General features: G+C 35.9%; 1 protein-coding gene across 1 annotated transcript in view; it reads right to left on the bottom strand.

Moving 5' to 3' along the window:
- Positions 1 to 21,101, bottom strand: part of EXOC4 (exocyst complex component 4) — an 879,542-nt gene that overhangs the window by 466,827 nt on the left and 391,614 nt on the right. The window contains exon 10 of the mRNA XM_027842359.1: positions 4,287 to 4,383. Coding sequence (XP_027698160.1) covers positions 4,287 to 4,383 — 97 coding nt within the window. The remainder of the gene's footprint in view (positions 1 to 4,286; positions 4,384 to 21,101) is intronic.

Here is a 21,101-nt window from a genome sequence, read left to right as displayed (position 1 = left end):
AACAATGGACTAGGACAAAGATCTTAGGAACCTACATTGAACATTAAATAAGTTATCACTTGCCATTAAGTATAAATAAAGGCGTTGCTGTATTTCATGGGGCAATGAATGAAGAGGAAGAGTAGAGGAGTTCTCTTCATGAGATGAGATCAACAACAGCTCTAGAATTAATTATGGCCAGGGGTGGAACATTCTGGAAGGGATAAGATCTTTTAGGATCAGGTTTCTTTAAAAAATAAGTTCAAGATCTTGACTGCTGGTGATTTACATATACTACAAGTGTATTTTTTTTTTTAAGAAAACAACTTTAAATTCAACTGGTTTTTAAAATAACTTTCTGATCAATTAAAATCACATAAGAAATATTTTTAACCCATCTGTGTCTTTAGAGGAACCACATACAAATGTTATGGCTAGTAAGTAATACAGTGAAAGGAGGAAAGGCTGATCAACTGTAACTGCTGGTGACTTGGTACACATTTTGTTCAACCTGACAGCTTTCTGAGATATGTGAGCCCTAGTAGAAGTCATTATAACATTTTTTTTAATAGAAAACTATATCAACTACAGAAATTCAAATCAATTTTGAGAAATTTATGGAGTCAACATTTTTGGTTATCAAAATGGATCAAAATGGTGTGTGTAAAGTTTAAGGAAAGAAGGTAGACATATGGAATGTTGTACCAAGCACAATAGCAAACTCAAAATAAAGACTCTAATTTTAAAGAACTCACATCAAAAGTATGTCTTACCACACGAAAAAATGTTTTGATTTACTACAAGATTAGGCATAAGGATAGCAAACCTTTTCTGTTCAAATGTTTGCAATGATTATTTACCTTTTAATAAGTAAGTTTCTTTAAAATGCCACGTAAGAGAGTTGAGGGTGTTTGAGGTACTAGCTGCATGTAGGTGAATATTTGACAGAGTAAGATGAACAGATAAAGGAGTTTCATTACATTTTCCTAAGATGTATAGAGACTCGCTTTTGTTTTGAATTGTTAGGAGAGGAGGAGTAGCAAGAGAAGTAAGATGATAAGAAAAGAAAAAAAAATTAAGCAAGAGAAAAACTGAGAAAATCTAGGATGCCCTAATAAAACATCTAGTAAAGTAAAATTGCTGAGTTCTACATCAATGTTTACATTTATGTCCACAAATGGTCAAAAAGATCCTTGTAGTCAAAGAAAATATCACTTAAAATACCTAAGAAAAATTCAAAAGGTAAAATTTATCAGGCAACAACTGAATGAAATCACCAAAGGTCTCATTTTCAACTGGCAAGCTGTAAGATACCTATGATGATTTTAGGAAATTCCATGAAAATTTAAACTAACTACTCTTAAGACAGTAGGCACATCTACCTGGAAGCAAACACAGACACAAGAGAAATGTTAAGGCTGTAAGATGGAATGCTATATTAAGTGTCAACTTTTTTTTTAATCAAAACAAAAACCATTATTCTATATATGCCATTAAGATGAAACTACTTAGCTCATAATAAAATATGAAAAGAGAATTCCAGTTCCTAAGACTTAAAATGGTCTTATACTCACAATTGAAACATTTCAGTCATTTTAAGTTCCAAAAGATCTTCTATGAATATCCAATGTATATATTTGGAGAAGTTATATGCAACATGGGCTAATTTGTAGTCCATACTTGGTACCTATTTATCAAGGAATTAACTTACCTTGCAATGTACATATTAGTCTTCTGGCTTTACATTAAGCATTACACAGACAATGAATGATAATTTAGCAATGCTACAAGTACATTTTTCCCAGTTCTAATTAATAATAAATTATAACTCTATAAGGAAGAGGACATCAAACAAGCAAATAAAACTAGTGGGAGACACAATAAGCCTTAAAACTTAGATTAGTAATCAAGAAAAAGGCTACCTGGAGACATATCACAATACAATAACTTTCTTATAAAACAGTCTAAATAAGAAAAGACAAAACTATTGTCAAGATGTTTTATGCCCTACAAAACATCAGTATTCTAAAAAAAAAAACACATAGAAAGAAGGAGTCATTAGCAATAAGGATGCCAAATAGAGCTGGTAGTGATGGCCAATGGATGAAGAGAGGTAGCTTTTCATGTGATGGAGTAAGTGGAGTTGACCCAAAAGTAGGTCTGTCTTGGGAAGCAATGGGAAGCAATGGGAAGAAAACTACATGGTGGAAGTTGTGAGGCTTACACGGTTTGATCCCTTATCTGAGATGCCACCGAGGGGATTCCTCTTCAAGTACTGCTTGGACTTGATGGCCCAGGGTCCCCTCCAATGCTATGATTCTATGTGAATCTTTCATTTCAGCCTTAAAAAAAATTTCTTAAAATCTGGAAAAGGCTTTTACTAAAGATTAGGAGCTATTGTTTATAACAATAAATAACAAACGGTACATAGTTAAGGTACCCAAGTATGTGAATTCTATATATTCTCGCTTAGCTGTGGGGTTAAATTTAAGTTAAGAAATGGTTATGGTAATTAAGGATCTTTTTTTTTTTTTGGCTCTTCTTAACAATTAGCACTAGCTGCTAAAAAAGATCAATGTAATTAGGAAATAGAGGGCAATAAACTAATTACCAAAGCCACTTGCTTTTTACTACCATGATTATTTAAACTAGAACTAAAGTTATAAGCCACCAATGACAATTGTTATCAGAAGTCCTTTATCAATCAGCCCCTATATAAATGTATCTATTAAGGTCTCAGTTTCTTACATACATGCATGAATATATATATATATATAGATATATATAGATATATTATATTATATATTTAAATGACTTATTTAATGATAATATTTAAAATTATCTCAAGATTGAAAAAGTTTCCTGATAATCTCCATTTTTTATTGTTTGTAACTTGGTTTTTTAAGTATATTCTTGCATAAAAATTGATATGGAAAAAAATTCCACTGTAATTCAAACTGGGCTTTTTTTAAGACAACAATTTTGAATCAAAATGATTTTCAAAATAACCAGCTACTTGACTAGATTCAAATGAACAATAACTCTGTCCCCTCTGTGTCTAGAGAAGTATCATATATTAAAGGAAAGAATCTAGGATTTCCTCAAGTTAGAGAACTCCCTCCATGAATCAGATCACAAATATATATATTCTAATTATAAGGTTCTAGGAAGTTGCCTTGGAGCACTTAGATTTAAGTGACTTACTTGGGCTGAGTCACACAACTAATAAGTGTCAGAAGTAGGATTTGAACCTGGGTCTTCTTGACTTCAACTTGAAGATGTCATTTAGGAACTAGCCATCCATGCAGAGGTCTAATCCCCAGTCAAACAGAATAGTTCTCAGAAAATGTATTTAATAAGCTCTCTTTAATACAGAGAGAAGAGGGTTGGTAATGATGTTGATAAGAATATCAAAAAGTAAAGTGCTTATATTTTTAAATGATACCAACTATGCTAGGGTTAAATTAGACTAGCATTTATCAAACTATTACTCCAGGTACTTAGAAATGGTATCTGAGTGACCCAAAAGAGTTAATGAGGGGGAAGGTAGGTGGCGCAGTGGATAGAGCACCAGCCCTGGAGTCAGGAAGACCTGAGTTCAAATCTAGCCTCAGACATATAACACTTACCTAGTTGTGTGACTCTGGGCAAGTCACTTAACCCCAACTGCCTCACAAGATAAAAAAAAAAAGAGTTAATGAAAAGGCAACTAAGCTATACTCCAAAAGAAGTTAACTAGCTTGATTACATTTGGGTCATTATCTGAAAATATACAGCACCTATATCTTCCAATTCATGATCGAGAAGATAAATAAAGAATATTATCTTCTATATCTGTATCAATAAATATTTTCAGGCTTAATATTTCTTTAAAAGAAAAAGAAAACATTATATCCTATATTATGGAACCAAAATATATTGCAAGACTTCATTTCACCCCAAGTTTGTTTTCATCATAAAACACTGAAAATTTGATTAGTGTATTGTCCTTGCCTTTTTTTCCCCCCAGGGTGGAGAGACAACCATATCTGTTCAAAAACCGCTTGATTTACAAAGGATATCCATAGCGTAAATTAGGGATGCATTATCTCAGAAAAGAAAAAAAAAAGTATTGTATGTCTGAGACCTGAGGAGACACTCAGATGATTTACTTCTTTCCAAAGAGCTCTCTAACTTTGATAAAAAGACTCTAGAGAATGGGACAGATCTTTTTCAGGTCATGTAGAATACTGAAAAATAACACTATTGGCACTCAACACATTGGCATAAATAATAAAAATACAGACCAATCATAGGTTCTCTCTTACCTGAGTAATGGATGGAATATGACAGTTATATTTCGGGCTCCAGGTTTGCAGACAAATTTTGTTCCTCCACCTTCAATTAAGTTGTCATCAGGTCCTCCTTTAAAAAAGATTTAAAAAAAAATTTACCTAACTACAACTTTTAAAACAAGGAATAAAACAAGATCACAGAGCTTGGGGCACACTAAGAGTAGCACTCTCTTTGAAAAATGGATAATAATAAAATTATATTTATTAAGTAATTCCATATTATCTTTTATCTGTTATTCCTTGTAGCTACCATGTATGGTAAGTTGCTGTAACTATACTTATTTTCCTGGTGAGAAGTTTTAGCAACAGGTAGGTTAAGTGTTCTGCCCAAACTACAAAGCAAAGCAAATTTCAGAGCTGAGCTTAGAATTAGGGTCACCAGGATATCAGTGTGTTACTTAGCCAATAACCTACAGGTAACTTTTAGGCAAACAGGATTATGGTATCATAGATTTAGAGCTGATATGGACCTGGGAGTCCATCAGGTCCAAACTTCTCATTTTACATACGAGAAAATTTGAGGCACAATGAGGTTAAATAATTTCACCAGGGTCACATAGCTAGTAAGTATCTGAGGTTGATTTTAACCAAGGGCTTCCTTCCTCCAAGTCCAGTACCCGATCCACTATAACACTCAAAGGGAAAAGAGGCTATGTATGACTTTCTAAAGGAATAGTCATAATAGAGTTAGAGAAAGGAACTAGGAATTAATAGGACATAAATCCTGGTTCTGGCTTTACAACTAACTAGAAAAGTGAATTGGACACATTACTTGGACAAGTCACTAAATTTCTTTGGGCCTCATTTACATCCTGTAAAATGAAGAGGGTGAGCTTGATGGTCTCTAAAATCCATTTCAACTCTCAGATACAATTCTTACTAACACATTGCTACTAATTCAAGAATTCGACCCTTCTTTTTAAAATGAGGGTATCAGGGGAATTTAGCATCACATCATTTAAAATTCTGAAACACAAACATACAACCACCATTTGTAAATGCTATTCTAATAATTTTTTTCAATAGTGCCAAACACAAATTTTTAAAGATATACTTTAAAAAAATTAAAATCATTTCTACTTAACTTATCAACTATTTGAATACTATAGGAGACACACTAGAAACTGACCTATATTTATACACAATTTCAAGACTCAGAATTCAATCCAACAATATGATTTATCAGAAAGTTAATGTCTCCATAGACATTTGCTAAATTGTGTTCCATGTAGTTCTAAGTATTGTGAATGGTAAAAACATGGGTCTCTCACATAGGAGAGCAGCTTATGTTACAGGTATTTCCCCCTACATAATTAAGTATAAATCAAAAATGGTTATTACATTTGACAATTTTCTAGCATTAAAACTATTTTTCCTTGCCAATTTTCCAAAATAGGTATATTCCAAATCTCAGACCAGAATTTGTAGGCTTTAGAAATGTATTTTAAACCCAAATTCTTCTGTGGACAAATTATTTTGGGAAATATGGATATGGACAGATAACTACCATAATATTTCTATCAACTAATTACTGTATTGGTTTTTTGTTTGTTTGTTTGTTTTGGCTAAGAGGTTGGTATACAGAATATGATGTACAGTCGTAGATGGCAAGCTGAGAAGCTTTTCTCTCCCAGTTGGAAATATGTATTTTGAGCCATTAAATACAAACTAAAGGGAGGATATGTCTGCATGATCAGTGATGTCATTGAGTCAAAAGTACCTAGATTGGCAAGGAAGCTACTCTTCTGATATAAAAACAATGATAAAACCCACTACAGAACACATGGAACAAATGCAAAAAGAAAAAATGATCTAGCATGTGACAGTACCTTTTTTTTTTTTAAACAAACATGTCTACTTTCCTAGTCAATCAATCATCTTCCCTTTCCTTTCCATCCCCATTCTTCATCGCCAGTCCTAAGACACACAACCATATTTTTTGTCACATCAGATTCAATAACCCGTACAACTTTGAAAGAATATTAGAAGCTTATTGTGAGTCACTAAATAGCAACATATAAAAGAAATCTTTTCCCAAAACAAGCTTAAGTAATTCTTTATTAACCCAACACAAGCCCACCAAGTTAACACAGCAATTTGGTCAATACAAAAACTTTCTTTAGGACACAGTTGTTGCTCAATAAATGAATCCAGCCACACTTCAGAAATTAGCAAATTAGTCTAAGTAGGCCCCGAACATACCCCATACATTCTCCTTTGGGGTCTTTTCTCAAACTACGTTGTTTCTACCCTCCCTCCATTCACTCCCTATGTGACAAACCCTCTCACACTAACTCTCTGGCCATCTAAATCCTACTCTTCCTTCAAGAAGTAAAAATTCTTTCTCGTATGTGTTTAGCCTTCTTAATGCCCCATTTATGAATGCCTACTCTTTTTCCTAAACTCCTGTTTTACACATTGTCTCGTTTTGCTTAACATAAAGCAAATACTACTTTATCTTCCAGTTTTCAAGGGTGTGAAAAGTGAGTAGGGCAATGATTAATGGGAAGCAACAAGTATAGACTACTTTTACAAGGAAAATGGCAGTAAAATAGAGAAGAAAATGAGGATGATAACTTCATGGTAGTGTCAGAGAAAGAAAGTCTTTTCAAGATATAAAGATTTGAGCACGTTTGTAGATTGAGGACAAGGATCCAAGACAGAGGAAGAGATAAAAGAAACACGCAGATGAAGAGAGAAGGAGCAAGGTTACAGAGGAGAGTGGAGGTGATAGACCTTAAGATGTGAACAGAGGTGTTGGATTTTACAAGAAGGAAGGCCTTTTGTTCTGATACCGGAAGAAAAGAGCAGAAGACATTAACAGGAGTAAGGAGTAGAGAGTCCACATCACATAGTTTCAATATTCTCAGCAAAAAGGTGAGGTCAGTTCCTGAGAAAAGGGAAAGGGGCAGAGTCGGGGGTTTCAGAAATTTGGAACAGCTACTGTAGATGGTATAATCAAGAATCAAAAAGAGGTGACTAAAAGTATTGCCAATAAGTTGTCACAGGACAAGTGAGGTTAGATAGTTTAAGTCATAGTGGATCTAGTGCCAAAGGTCAAAATGTTATGGTTTCCTCCAGAAGCATTTGACAGTTCATAGGAACAATGGATTGTGGTAAGAGATTGAAGGGTGGAAATGGGGGCATATTGACAAGCAGCTGAAGGATCAGGACTCAAAAAACCGGAACAATGAAAGCAATACGAGAGATGAAAACAAGTATGGAAGGAGTGAGGAGGTGAGGAGTTGTGGAGAAGAAGAGAATCTTAGAGTCCAGGATTTTAAAAAGACAATTTTAAGTGATAGCCAGTGCTAAGTTATGACCACCCACCTGGGTAAGTGAATTAGAGATTGCAAAAATGGATGGAGAAGAGTGGAGGGGTTCAAAAAACTGTGAAGACAGGGTGACAGAAGAGTTACCAATGTGTATACTGAAGTCTCTGAAGATGATACAAGCAGGATGGCTGGCATGAAAGACCGTGACCCATGTGCCAGTCATGGAGAAATACAGAATGAATAAGCAGTCAGTAGGGAACAACAATACAGATCTGGGAAGGGTGGCATAATTCAGTGGCACAAATTTCAATATCAAGTCTGAAAAACAAGACTTGCCTCTCTTCTTGAGCCTTTCAATAATCCAGTAACCTGGAAGTATCTGTCATGGACATTCTCAAGTAACACGCTATTCAATCTCCAAAAGAGCAGAGAGAAAAACCGGATTCTCCATGTCCCTCATTTATTATGTTTACAGCTTAATCTTCTCTGTCAGAATGCCTAGGTGATGGGCAACTCTGGTGATAGACACCAAAGAAAAATTTGAATGATGATAGATAGTTGAAATGAAAGGAAAATTGACAATAGTGTTATGTGTGAAATACATATAGCAGAAAGATGGGGGGAAAATGCATCCAATTATATTTTCTGTTTCAAAAAATGAGAACATGACAGGATGACTCAAGGGACTCAGAATTGAAGCCAAGACATATTGGATACTTCTAAGGTTACTATGAGGAAATGCATACTATATAAAGAAAAGGTCCTTTAGCTCAAAATGTTATGAAGTTAGTTCTTTCTGTTACTCTGTATTTTCACATATTTTAAGGGTAAACAGCAACAAATTATTTAGAAGAATCCAAAGCTTTGACTTTCATAAAGTTAAAATCAATCATTATTCAAAAAACACAACTACTAAGCACAGGTATGCTAGAGCCAGTTTTGATCCATTTATTAGAGGCCATTGTTAAATTTTCAATTTGAGCATATATACCTCAGAAATTGGCAAATGCTCCAAATCTGGGCTTGATATATTGTTTTATTGATTTTCTAGACTTATGAGAATGATGAAGAACATGTTGATAATTCAGATAAAATTCAAAATTGTGTTGTATGTACATTTTTTTCCAGAGAGCTGGTTGCTAAACATTTAGAAACACAATGCTGCTATTAAGTCGGTCTCTTGCCTTGATCAATATGTATTTCATAAACAAATAGTACGAGTAGTTTGTTGAGGTGGTAGTAGATCTGACTCTGATTTCATCAGAATACAGATCAGCAATTTGTCTGCAGTTCAGTCTTAAAGAGTCATATGGAACACTGAGAAATTAACTGACTTGCCCATGATTATAGGTACAGTATGTGATAGAACTGAACACAGGTCTTGATGCCAGGTAGGATTTCTGTCCATTACTCCACAGTTCCTATCTGGGACAAAATGTGTCCACAGAGAACCCATTCCTGTTGTAAGTCTTTAAGTCATTAAGAAGTAGAAAGCCAATTAACCATGAGAATCAGATAGTTTAAGTTCACCTCTGAGATAAACACTGCTAACATATATGCAAAAACAAAAAAGAGAACAATTTTTAGTAAGATGGATGTACAAAATGTTGATTAGTTAATATTAGGAGCATGTGGGTCCATTAGTAACTATATAGACTGTCCTCAAATTTGTTACCCTGAGAAATGTTTAAGACATATTACAGTAATATCTGACATTTATTTCCATTTCCTGCTGTCCAACACTATCTGTATGTGTTTTAAAAAAATGTGCAAATAGTGAACAAAAATATATGAGATTCTAAACAGTTATCAGATCAATTAAGAGTTTTTCCAAAAGTAGGCTCCCTAAATTTGAATTTCAGAATAATCTAAAAATAATTAAGTTCATATATACATAACTGAATTTGCACTTGAGGAAGAAGTCTAAGAGGAGAAACAGCTCATCAAAGGGAAATCATCCCATTCTTATTAACGAAAGACTTTGCAATTTCCAATAGACTGAGTCACTAACTGACTTATCAAGGAAGTAATTGAAGTATGAACAACTGAAGCATGAACTAGGAAATGCAGGTTCAAATTAAGAAAAGGATGTTATTCCTATTACAGTAAGTCACCCAGCACTAATGAATATCACTGACTGGGACTAACTTTATAGCAATGAATAAAACACATCCATCTTATCTGTTTGGCAACATTACACAAGTGTGGAGCCAGCACTTGTAGAAGAGACTGAAATAAGTCTTCTCCCTCAAAGTTTTAATTACTACTAATCACTAATTAGGTATAGAGGTGGTAAAAATGTGAAAGCAAAAAGCAAAGTATAGGATTAGGTGATGATGACTTCTAGTGGGTTAAAGAAGGTAGTATCTTAGAAGAACGTAGAAGACACAAATACACAATATTATGAACACAGAATACACTCTAACTCATCAAATGGTAAGAGCAACTCTAGGGAAGAACTTTGGGGATACAAAGAAATGCTGGACTTGTGAGACAGGAATATCTGGATTCAGATCTTGATGCTGATACTCACTAACTATGTGACCATGGGCAAGATGCTTTCTCTGAGCCTTAGTTTCCTCATCTGTAAAGAGAGAATAATAATGACTAGATATCAATGCACTCCACCCCCCCCCACCCCAAGATCTTGTAAGGCTCAAATGAGCTAGTATATGCAAAATGCCTTGTAAACCTTAAAGCACCATGTCCTTTTCAGCTGTTAATATTACTGCTATGTATGACTCCTAGCTCAATGCTCCACTTACTGGACTATTAAGTAGCAGGGAATAATGAAAACAGTGCTGTGTTGGAAGTCAGGATACCTGGTGTCACAGTCTGGCTCTGCTGATAACTAGGGGTATAACCATGGGCAAGTATAACCCTTTGCCTACTAAGTATAAGAGAAAAACCATGATGATCTCTACAATTTCTTTCAATTCCAATGTTTTATGGTTCTATGGTTCTAAAAGGCAGTTTTAAACCCCAGGCATTTAGACTTTTCCACAGTGTGTACTCAATGCACTCCACTTTATCAGTTCAGAAAACACTGAAGAAGGAAGACAGAATGAGTCATATATTATTGGCAGAAGACATTCTTCCAAAGAGTGACTTCCACCACATTTGTGAACCAAATGCATTTTGCGTACTTCCATATTTTCATGAAATAACTGTGTTATTACAAAGGAGGCAACCCAAATGCACATCCAATGTTATCTATAATGTTGCTCACAAATTTGAGGATAATAAAGTTAATGTAGCCATATACTCCTGATAACCACAGAATAAACATTAGTTGTGGATAAAGATGGTTATAATGTACATTTTAAAAAAATCAATATAGCTCCCAATTTATAAATAAATTGTGTCTTTAAAGTTTATTTCTAAGCTAATTACTTGGAAGTCAGGAAGTATTTTCCCCTTATAATCAATGATATAAGTGGTGCTTAGGGTCTAAGCCCAGCCTATAAAAATTATCTATTTAACCCTTGATGTACCTGAACTAGAATGCTAGTACTACAGAATCTAACTACTTTGTATATATATTTTCCCCCTCCTTCAAGACCCTATCTCTAACCTTACTCAGCATTTCTCTCTTCTTGAATTTTCACTACCTTTCCTGAGTTCCCTTTCCCTCATAAACCCTATCAAGGACAGACTGTGACCAGGATTGGTCTCAGTAGTCATTAACTACTTCTGTGATTTGAGCATTTCTCTTGACCAGAGTTTCCTTATGTAACTATAAAACAAAGGGATTGAACTGGATGATGTCTAAGTTCCCTTTTTATTCTACTTTTAATACATGTGCAGAAGCATTTATCATGGCTCTCATTCCCATTGATGAGTCAAGTCTTCAAAGTGCATTTCCCACAGAGATGTAGGGATATCCCTAAGGGATTGGGAGAAGGGAGGAGGGAATTATCTTTTTCTAGTGTTATAGTTCCCTAGCCCCCACCAGCCAGTTTCCTTAGAGATTATCAGTAAATAATCAATTTAGTCTTAGTCACTGGATTGTGAACTCCTCCAGGGCAGGGACTGCCTTTGTCTTCCTTTAAATCCCCAGCTTTTAGCATGGCCAATAGTAGGTGCTTAATATATGTTTACTGACTGATTGTAAGAGAGTATTTGATTTTGGGGACATTCTTTTGTACCAGCTGTTCTTATGGTACCACCTTAATAAATTCAGTATATGTGTAGATAGACAGATAGATTTTTCTAAACCAGCTTTTAGAAAGGCAAAAGACAGACCCTGCCCTGAAGGAATTTACCATCTAGTAGGGAAGACAATATACAAAAGGAAGCTAAAAACCAGGGTGGGAAATGAAAAGGTGTTTGGACAGGGCATGACCTTAAATGGAGGTTCTAGGACGATCTCTTGACCCTCCAATCAGAGAGATAAGGATCCCAAGAGCAGAGGGTACTGAACGGCAATAAGCTTCGAGGCTAAAGTGATCTTGCAGGATGAAGAGTTCAAGGGGAAGTGGGCTCAAGCTTAGAGAGCACATGGCTAAATAGCTAACTCACAGATTCCACTGCCACAAGTCCTTTTCTCCCCTTTGTGGAGTGCTCAAGAAATTCCTGTCAGGCATGGCATAGCTTCTTTGCTGGGTTCAATGTGGAGTCATGAATCTACATCCTGTCTGTCTTGTCAAACACTGCTCTCAGTTGATTTGGGGCAACTCTATGATACCAATCAGAAGATGGGAAGTTCAAAATCCTCAAAACTTTGCAAGTTCCTCCAGCTAAAAGCAGGTTCAGGGAAAGGAAAAAGGACTCCTAGGTCAAGGTCAAAATGGAGGTCCTACCCCTGTGCTCCCCAAGCAGTTCTTCCTCAGGGGCTTTACTGGAACACCATACTCAATCCAGTTTCTGAAATAACCCTGTCAACTATTTTGATATTTTATAGATGACCATCACTCCAATTCCAAGGATTTTTCACACATAGTCTAGTTGGTTAAGGTACCAAGGCATCTTACCACTTACGTGAAGTGGGGGAGAGTGATTTAATTAACACAGTTATTACCAATACATATAATTCTATACTCATGTCAATTTTCTTTTAAGAAGACCAGTAGCACTAAATTTTAAGGTGTTGGGACAATAAGCACCTTTGGGGGGGGAACTAAAGAAAGCCATTCAAACAAGAAATGAAGATGGCATTTTTTTTTTTACAGGGACAAGGAAAGACCTAATATAATTGTAATTGTTAATAATTTGATTGTGAAGTAGAGTGTTTATTATTTTAGTTTTGGGTGTGTGGTTTTTTTGTTAGTTTGAACAAGAATATAATCTTATTTATTCTTTTGGTTTTTCAGTTGTTTCTGCTCTATTTTTCTAAATAACTTATTTATGCTTAAACAAAACATTTGAATAGCTTCCCAGTATGCACTTCTCCACTAAATGTGCCCTAATAACAAAGAAAAATTTCTTCAAGACTAAACCAACAAAATGACTGCATATGATAGCCTATACAACAGCCTCCACTCCTAGCCCTCCATTCTTCTACCAAGAAAAGGAAGGCACGTTTCCCACTCTCTTAGGCGTGATCAAGACTAGTCATTTGTTGATTTATTCTTCTTAGAAACAAATCAAGAGTGGAAGGAAAGAAAAATAAAACCAGACATGAAATTAGTTTTTCCTAGGAATCAGAGTAGGAACAAGAATAGGAATTTGACCTGAGATTTCATTGGTATATGGAACTTCCAGATGAAGAATCTTCCTCTATAAAAGCATATAGACACCGTCTCTCAACTTATTGTTTAAAAGCATAAAGTGGTTAAATGACTTGCTCAGGGTCATTGAGCCAGGATGTGTCAGAGGCAAAACACAAACCCAGGTATTCCTAGTCAAAAAACAAGTTGTGTATCCCTTCTGCTACATAGCTTCTCTCTGTCCTCTTAGGGAAGTCATTTCAGCTGTGATTTTCAATTTACTGGTTTGTGAAATGATATGATTAAACTAGACAATGGCTAAAGCATGTAGATCCTATAACCCTAAGAACAATCAGTAAAATGTGTTCACTTGAATATTTTCCTTTAGTAGAAGGCAAATATGGGTACATTAGTATCCTGAATTTTACATACAAACATGTACATGTATGTATGTAAAATTTGTGGAACGTGCCATGTGGACACATTTCATACGTGTGTAATGTGTCTAAAATGCCATGCTCCATAAATTAGAGATATAGATCTAATTATATATGTATATATTTATGTGAAATATGTCTAAAATGGCTTGCTCCATGAAGAGTAAAATATGAGATATGAGTAAAATACCAAAGGAATCACAACCATTGAATGCACATTTGGAAAATGGTTGATCAATAAAGTAAAAAGGAACTTTAATTGATAATCTTTGTGGAATGTTCCTAGCTTAGTGACATTATCCTGTAATTCACTTTATTTTAAGACTATATAAGGAGATTGCATTGATTCCTTTCTTTTCCTCCATTCTTTACCAATTTCCTTGACCTAATTATCTCAAACCTATTATGTACCCTTTAGTAGCCAGTAGAGTGATACTAAAGATTCAGAGGCTTCAATATGAATCAACTGAGTCCCTTACCATACATCTGCATGCACTAGGTTGACCCTACCCATCATAATCCATGCTAAGAGCCAATGAATCCTATGAAATCATCACAGTTTCAAAAATTCTTCAGAAGCTAAGGGATATGTGTATAGTCCTCATCACTAAAGAATATTTATAAATAGCTCACACTAAATGGATGGTTATCCCATTATTCAAAATCATCCCTAGGGTATAGAAAATGGAGGAAATAATATTAAGAACCTTGCTTTGTGAAGCTCCAATTCTGTCCAGCCAGACAGCTTAGAAGGGACTTAGGGTTTATACTTAGAGTTTTGAGAGAAGCAATCAAAGGGAAAGAAAACAGATAGATCATCAGCTGAAAAAGTACCAGAGGTGTAGGCACTTGCACACTCTCTCTCTATTTGTCCATAGATGTCTATAAAGACATAGAGATGTGTGTTTACAGGCATACATAGTTATCATATGCATATATGTGTGTATGTATGTATATATGTATGAAATCAATCTATGAACACTCCATCCCCATTATCTAAGTCCCTGTCCCCATTCATACTCTAACTATTTCAGGTAGCATGTGGCTCTTTGGTTCTTTTCCCCTTCTAAGACTGTCCTTCGTACTGAAGCCAACCTAACTCCGCCAATACAGAAACAGTGGATGGAGTGAAGAGCACTTACAGTAGTAATAACTGGCTCCTTCAAAGTTATTATTGCTTAATCATGCTTATTTGTTGCAAAGGAGGTGTATTTTTATTTGGGACAGTGACAGAAAAGTGATAACCATGCTAAAAGTACTTTTTTGTTACTGCTGTTCAAGAAAAGACCATTAATGACTCAATGGGAGTCATTGTTTAAAAAAAAAAATGAACAAAAGAAAACAGAAGGAAGTTCAGAGGGAGATGAAGACAAATTGGACCATTCTGGAACCAATATGCTGAATATATTATATACTTCATATGTTATCTACTTTATGTGCTTGTTATATACTTTTAAAAAGTTGTATGTAAGAGTCATAGTTTCATATACAATCTTTTCTGTTGTTTGAATATGGATGTTTATGTTAATTGATGTTTGTCAAATTCATAATTGCAAAAAGTGATTTTTTTTAATTGGCCCTATCAAATACCCCAGTAGAATTAGTGCTATGAGAGTTACGTGGACCATTCAGCTTGTACTATCAGATTTAACAGATGATGGCAGTAGCATATCAAGTCAGTAGAATTGGAAAACTATTGGCGTTTTTTGCATCAAGTAAGAAATGTCAGGGCTGGCTCATCTTTCCTGATTAAAATAGCCAATGAGCTTCCTCTCTTCACTCTAGTTTCAGATGAGGAGGTTTTACTGTTCCTAGTTCCAGTTAAAATAAAGCAAGAGCTATATGAAGAAAGACAAGATGCAATGAAATTCTCCAATCAGATCAGCCTACACCTCAATGCTGACCTAACATTTATGTTTGGCTAGTAATGGGTGTCTCCTGATGATAACTTGCCAGTTGAGTGGTAGATTTATGATGTGGATAAGCATCAAGCAGGAAACAGATTGAGACCATCAATCTTATTTCGCCTGTGAAATGGTCTTCATTGGAGCCCAAGGTACCAGAAAAAATTAGTACATAAATATACTAGATTACAGAAGAAAGATGTCATTGGTAAAAGTTATCTTTGCCTTTCATGTATCCTGGGGCATGCTTAAATATAAACACTCTCTACAATGGAAGAGACTCATTTTTAAGAACTGGAGAGAAAACAAAAGTGAAATAGCAAATTTAAAACAAGGCCAAAATGAATATAAAACTGTATGGTAGATCTAATGCTATTCAAACAAACTGAATGGCAAAATACCCTTTGCAAAACATGGTAGCATTTACCTTCTTGACAAAAATAATCAGCTTTGGCTCCCTAAAAGAAGCAGCATTATTTCATGCCTCAATGGAAGCATATGGACTACTGAGGCACAGGTGGCTTTAAATCTCCTTACCATCAAACCCAAAGTCACTGTTTAGCTGTAATTAGCAATAGTAAACTTTCTAGTCATTCCAAGCAAAGACACATTTTCTCACCATGTCCACAGAAAACCAAAGTGGATCTTCCCAGACAGCTATGAGCCATGGCACTGTTATTCCTCAAAATGACTGCTAGTAATCACTGTTATATGAATGGGTATTTTCTTATTCTGTAGTGCTCTGGGCTAATAACTAGTACTTATTAATCCAAATAATGATGATAAAAATTTAGGGAAAAATTATTAAATGTCCACTATGTTAAAGAGGGGAAGATACAGAGATTTTAAGAAACGATCCCTGTCCTCACAAAGCTTGTACTACAGTGAAGGCGAGAGATGCTAAAAAATAATTAGAACTCTGCTAAAAGAATAAAATAGATACAAAATAAAAAATATAAAGTATTGTGCAACTTGCAAAAAGAAAGGATCATTTATAACAAGGAAGGCTTTAGTGACATTTGAGCTTCATCGCAAAAAAATTGGCAGTAATTAAATATGTGCTGATGAACAGAAGGGATATATCAGCAGGCTTACTGAAGGAGGAAGGGGGAGAAGACTTCAGCAAAAACAGGAAAATGACAGAGCTCCTTTGGCCCATTTCCCTGGTCACTATGCTAGTTCATATTCTCATGACCTCCCTCACAGGTAATAAGGTCTCCTAATTGGTCTGACTTCTTTCATTCTTTGCCTCACATAATCTGTCCTGGTAGCCTGCCAGATTCTTTACTTCCACACTTCTAATCCATTTCTGTGGGCAATCAGCAAGAACTTATTAAACACCTACTATGTGCCAGGGACTGTGCTAGGCACTGGGGACACAGGTACAATGAATGAAACAATCCCTACTCACAAGGACCTTACAGTCTATTGAGGGAGTCAAGTACTTACATACAGAATAAATATCAAGACAATAAATAACAAACAAATGCAAAGTAGTTAAACACAAGGTAGTTTGGAAGGAGAGGACTGGTGGATGGGGAATTAGGGAAGGCTTCATGTAGATGGTGACTGAGCTGCATCTGGAAGGAAGAGAGAGAAGGCCGGTGTGGCTGGATTTCGGAGTGCAGGAATATCCAGTGAGGTTAGAAAGACAGGTTAGAGCCAGGCTGTTCGGGGCTTTGAAAGCTAAGTAGAGAAGCTCATATCCTAGAGGTTACAGGGAGCCACTGGAACTCAGTGAGTTTGGGAGTGACATGGTCAGATCTGTGCAAAAATCACTTTAGCAGAAGTGAATAGGATGGAATGGAATGGGACGAGAATTGAGACAGGGAGACAAACTGGAAGGTTGTTGCAATAATCTGGGCAAGAAGTTATGAGAGACAGGTGTTCAAGAGCAACTCAGGCCAAAAACCTCATTACCCTGCAGCCTCACTGGAAATGAGCTTCTCCCAATCTAGCCAGGCTGTTTCTCACTAGAGAAACTTCATTGGGCTTGTTTGAAGTCTTTATTTATAGTGGTGGCAGGGCCTCTGCCAGAGCTAATGCTCCACTCTAGCATGGCCTACAAGAACGCAGAGCCTTTATGTCATGATGAGGCATCAAAATTCAATTTAAGTGGAAGGTTACCAGATTAAGCTACTTCAAATGCTGCTATCAATCCACCACCACTCTGCACAAAAAGTGCCAATGTAGCCTCTCTGCCTGCCAAATAAAGTCCTAACTCCTTCATCCAGTATCTATTACCCTCGATTGTTTGACCCCAAACTACCTTTTTAGTTATCTCTATCATAACCATAACAATCTATCCAAAGTGAACTGTTCACGGTTCCTTGAATGCAATATGAATCCTCCTACCTTTATAACTTCACATACACTATTCCTTCCACTATGCCTGTCCTTAAGCTGTCCCTAATCCTGAGCCATCCTTCAAAACCTGGTACAGATCTAAAATCCACAATCGCCCCCAACCAGAAGTAATCTCTCTCCTTTTCTGAGATTCCAGACCATTTTATTGCTTCTATCACACCTTACCTACACTATATTATGGTTGCCCAGATAGTTTGTGTCAACTACTAAGAGAGACTCTATTAGGGAATGGATATAATGTTCTGCCTTGGTATCTTCCATTGCATCTACCACGCTCCCTTACATATACTATAAACTCAATAAGCATTTAATAAATTAATAAATAATAATCAGTGTGACACAATGCACTCAGTCTCCAACACTGCAGATTTCTAACATTCCAAGACACTGAATAGTAGACTTAAATCAAAAGGAAATGTCTCCCTACTAACCCTCATACACGCAATTAATTTTGTTAGCCCAACTCTCATGATATAATTGCCTTCTTTGGATTTCAGTGACTCCAATAGCCAGTACAATCTCACACATTAATAGATGTGGGCCAGAACACTAGTGGAAATAGTAAGGCTTGAGTTAATCCCTACTCTTCCACACCATCATCAGGGGCTACTATGAATCAAAATACTCTAGAGCAGGGACATTCACACATATACAGCCCAAAATACTCCCAAAGGTGGCTGGAACAACTAAAGTGTAGTTGGAATATATTTAACAAAATAAAAACACAATAAAACATATATAACATTACATTTAAAACCAAGACAATAAGCTGCCTGCAGGGATCCCTATGTATAGAAGAGAGGTGACATTTCTATGTGAGTTTGATTTCTGCTGTAGAACAATCCTCAGAATGCTTACATGAACTTGACTTCCAGGTGGACTGACTTGGGCCCCAGTCATGGGCCCTTTGAATGAGGAATATACAAAGACAGTTCTGGAACTCAAGAGGAAAGCTCACTCCTGAGACCTCAGAGAATATCCTTGCAGACTGTGTTTATCTGTTTATATCTCTTTGTAGACTACTTTTACTCCTTGTCAACTGCTTTTACCTGGGATTTGCTGAATATGTTTTTAATTAAAGAAATTGCATATTTTAATACTCAGGCTTTAAGAGGTCTATCACACCGGTTATAGAACCACATACAGGACAGAGCTTCCCAAAGTAAGAAATGATGAAGTGAAATGCCTCAATTAGATCAATCCTAACATTTATCAATCAATCAACAAGGATTTATTAAGTGCCTACTCTGTGCCAGGCATGATGTTATACAAAAGAAACAATCTTTGTTCTTGAGGAGTATAAATTGAAAAAATACCAAAAAAGTAACATGATAAACATTTTAACAGACTATTTCACTACCAAAAAACCCTACATTCTAATTCTTGAGACTAGAAAGTCTGGTAAACTATAATTTTTATGCAGAAAAGGTCCATTGTTAAGGATGCAGGTTGTCACACTAACAAAGTAACAGAAACACCTAGCTTTTATGACTTCAAAATAGATAAAGCTTAAGAAGAAGCATGATAAAGTCTTGCTGAAAGTAATGTTAATGGTAAATCATTATTTTATAAAGGGCCATATTATGCCTCATTTCTAAAGAATAAAGTAAGAAGCCTTTCCTGATCCTCCAAGCTGCTGGAGCCAGCCTGTAAAATGATTTTGTACAAATTTAAAAAACACTTATCTTTATCCATGTATGGCCATAAGTTCTTCGACAGAAGAGACAGATTCATTTTTGTCACTATAACACCAGTGCCCAGCACAGAATAGGTACTCAATAAATGCTTGATAATTTTCTTATTTCAATACTGCAAGGATCTTTAATTTTATCGATGTTAAGTATTCCTCCCACTCATTCGGATCACACCCCCTACCCTACTATGCCTTGAGAAGGTCCTTTATGAGCTGTGATGGCCTCAAATTTCATCAGTCCACAAACATTATGGTAATGAAACTTTCCAAATCTAGCTAAGCTGGTGCACCTATAGTAAAATATTATCTTAAGCTATACTTAAAATAAGCATGAATCTATCACACGTAGGATACGCACACACAACAAGAGATGTCCATCCTAAAGATTCACAAAGTGGTTGGTTTTTTTTTTAAATTTATTTACATCCTTAGCTTTATATAATCTATGTATAATCTGAATGGTCATGACTGTTGAACAACACTGAAGCTGTTACCTCAGTGTAAAAGGTCACTCAATTATATTGCAGTGATTTGGAATTTATGGTCATTTTCACCTAGAGGTTTTCTTTTAAAATGGCATACAAATACTAGTTATCATCATCATCATCAATGGGCAAATGATTATCCAGCCTCTGTTGGAGACGTCCAAGGAAAGAGAACCCTACACTTTCTGGGGCAATCCATTCCATTTTTGGACAGTTCTATGTTTAGAAAGGGTTTTTAAAAATCATTTACTTGGTTTTTCATTTTTGGTTATCTAGTCTAAGTTGGTCTCATATTCATTAATCTTGGTTTTGTCCTCTGGGGCCAAATAGAACAAGCCTAGTCTCTTCTCCACACAAGAGCCCTTCAAATACTTCAAGGTAGCAGCTATAACATTCTCCCTGACACTTCTCTTCACTAGGCTAAACATGCCCACTTCCTTCAACCTGTCCTCCTATGAAATGGATTAAAGGTCCCTCCTTTGGATACTCATCCAGTTATCACTGTCCTTCTTAAATTATGGTGCCCAGAGCTGCACAGTACTCCAGATGAGGTAAGAGTACCTACTCATCAGCTGAAGCCTAGCTCTCATGCAAAATCTTCAGGGAACCATTCTTCTATCTTTTTAATCAATAACACCTTTGAATCCTTTGACACTTACAAAGCTCTTTATTTTGCACCTCTCTGAAGCACTTAGCATGTGTTATAGTTACTTTTAAGTACTGTGATTCCCTCTTGCACTATAAACTCCACAAGAAGCATCATGGCATGAAGAATGATGGCCGTAGGGGCAGCTAGGTGGCGAAGTGGATAAGAGCCCTGGATTCAGGAGGACCGAGTTCAAATATGGTCTCAGACCAGACACTTGACACTAAGGAGTTGTGTGACCCTGGGCAAGTCACTTAACCCCAAATGCCTCAGATAGATAGATAGATAGATAGATAGATAGATAGATAGATAGATAGATAGATAGATAGATAG

The sequence above is a fragment of the Vombatus ursinus genome, unplaced genomic scaffold, assembly GCF_900497805.2.
Source record: "Vombatus ursinus unplaced genomic scaffold, bare-nosed wombat genome assembly UNPS02014870.1, whole genome shotgun sequence".
Taxonomy (NCBI): domain Eukaryota; kingdom Metazoa; phylum Chordata; class Mammalia; order Diprotodontia; family Vombatidae; genus Vombatus; species Vombatus ursinus.
Note: the sequence above shows the minus strand (reverse complement) of the source record. Positions and strands in the feature narration are given on the sequence as shown.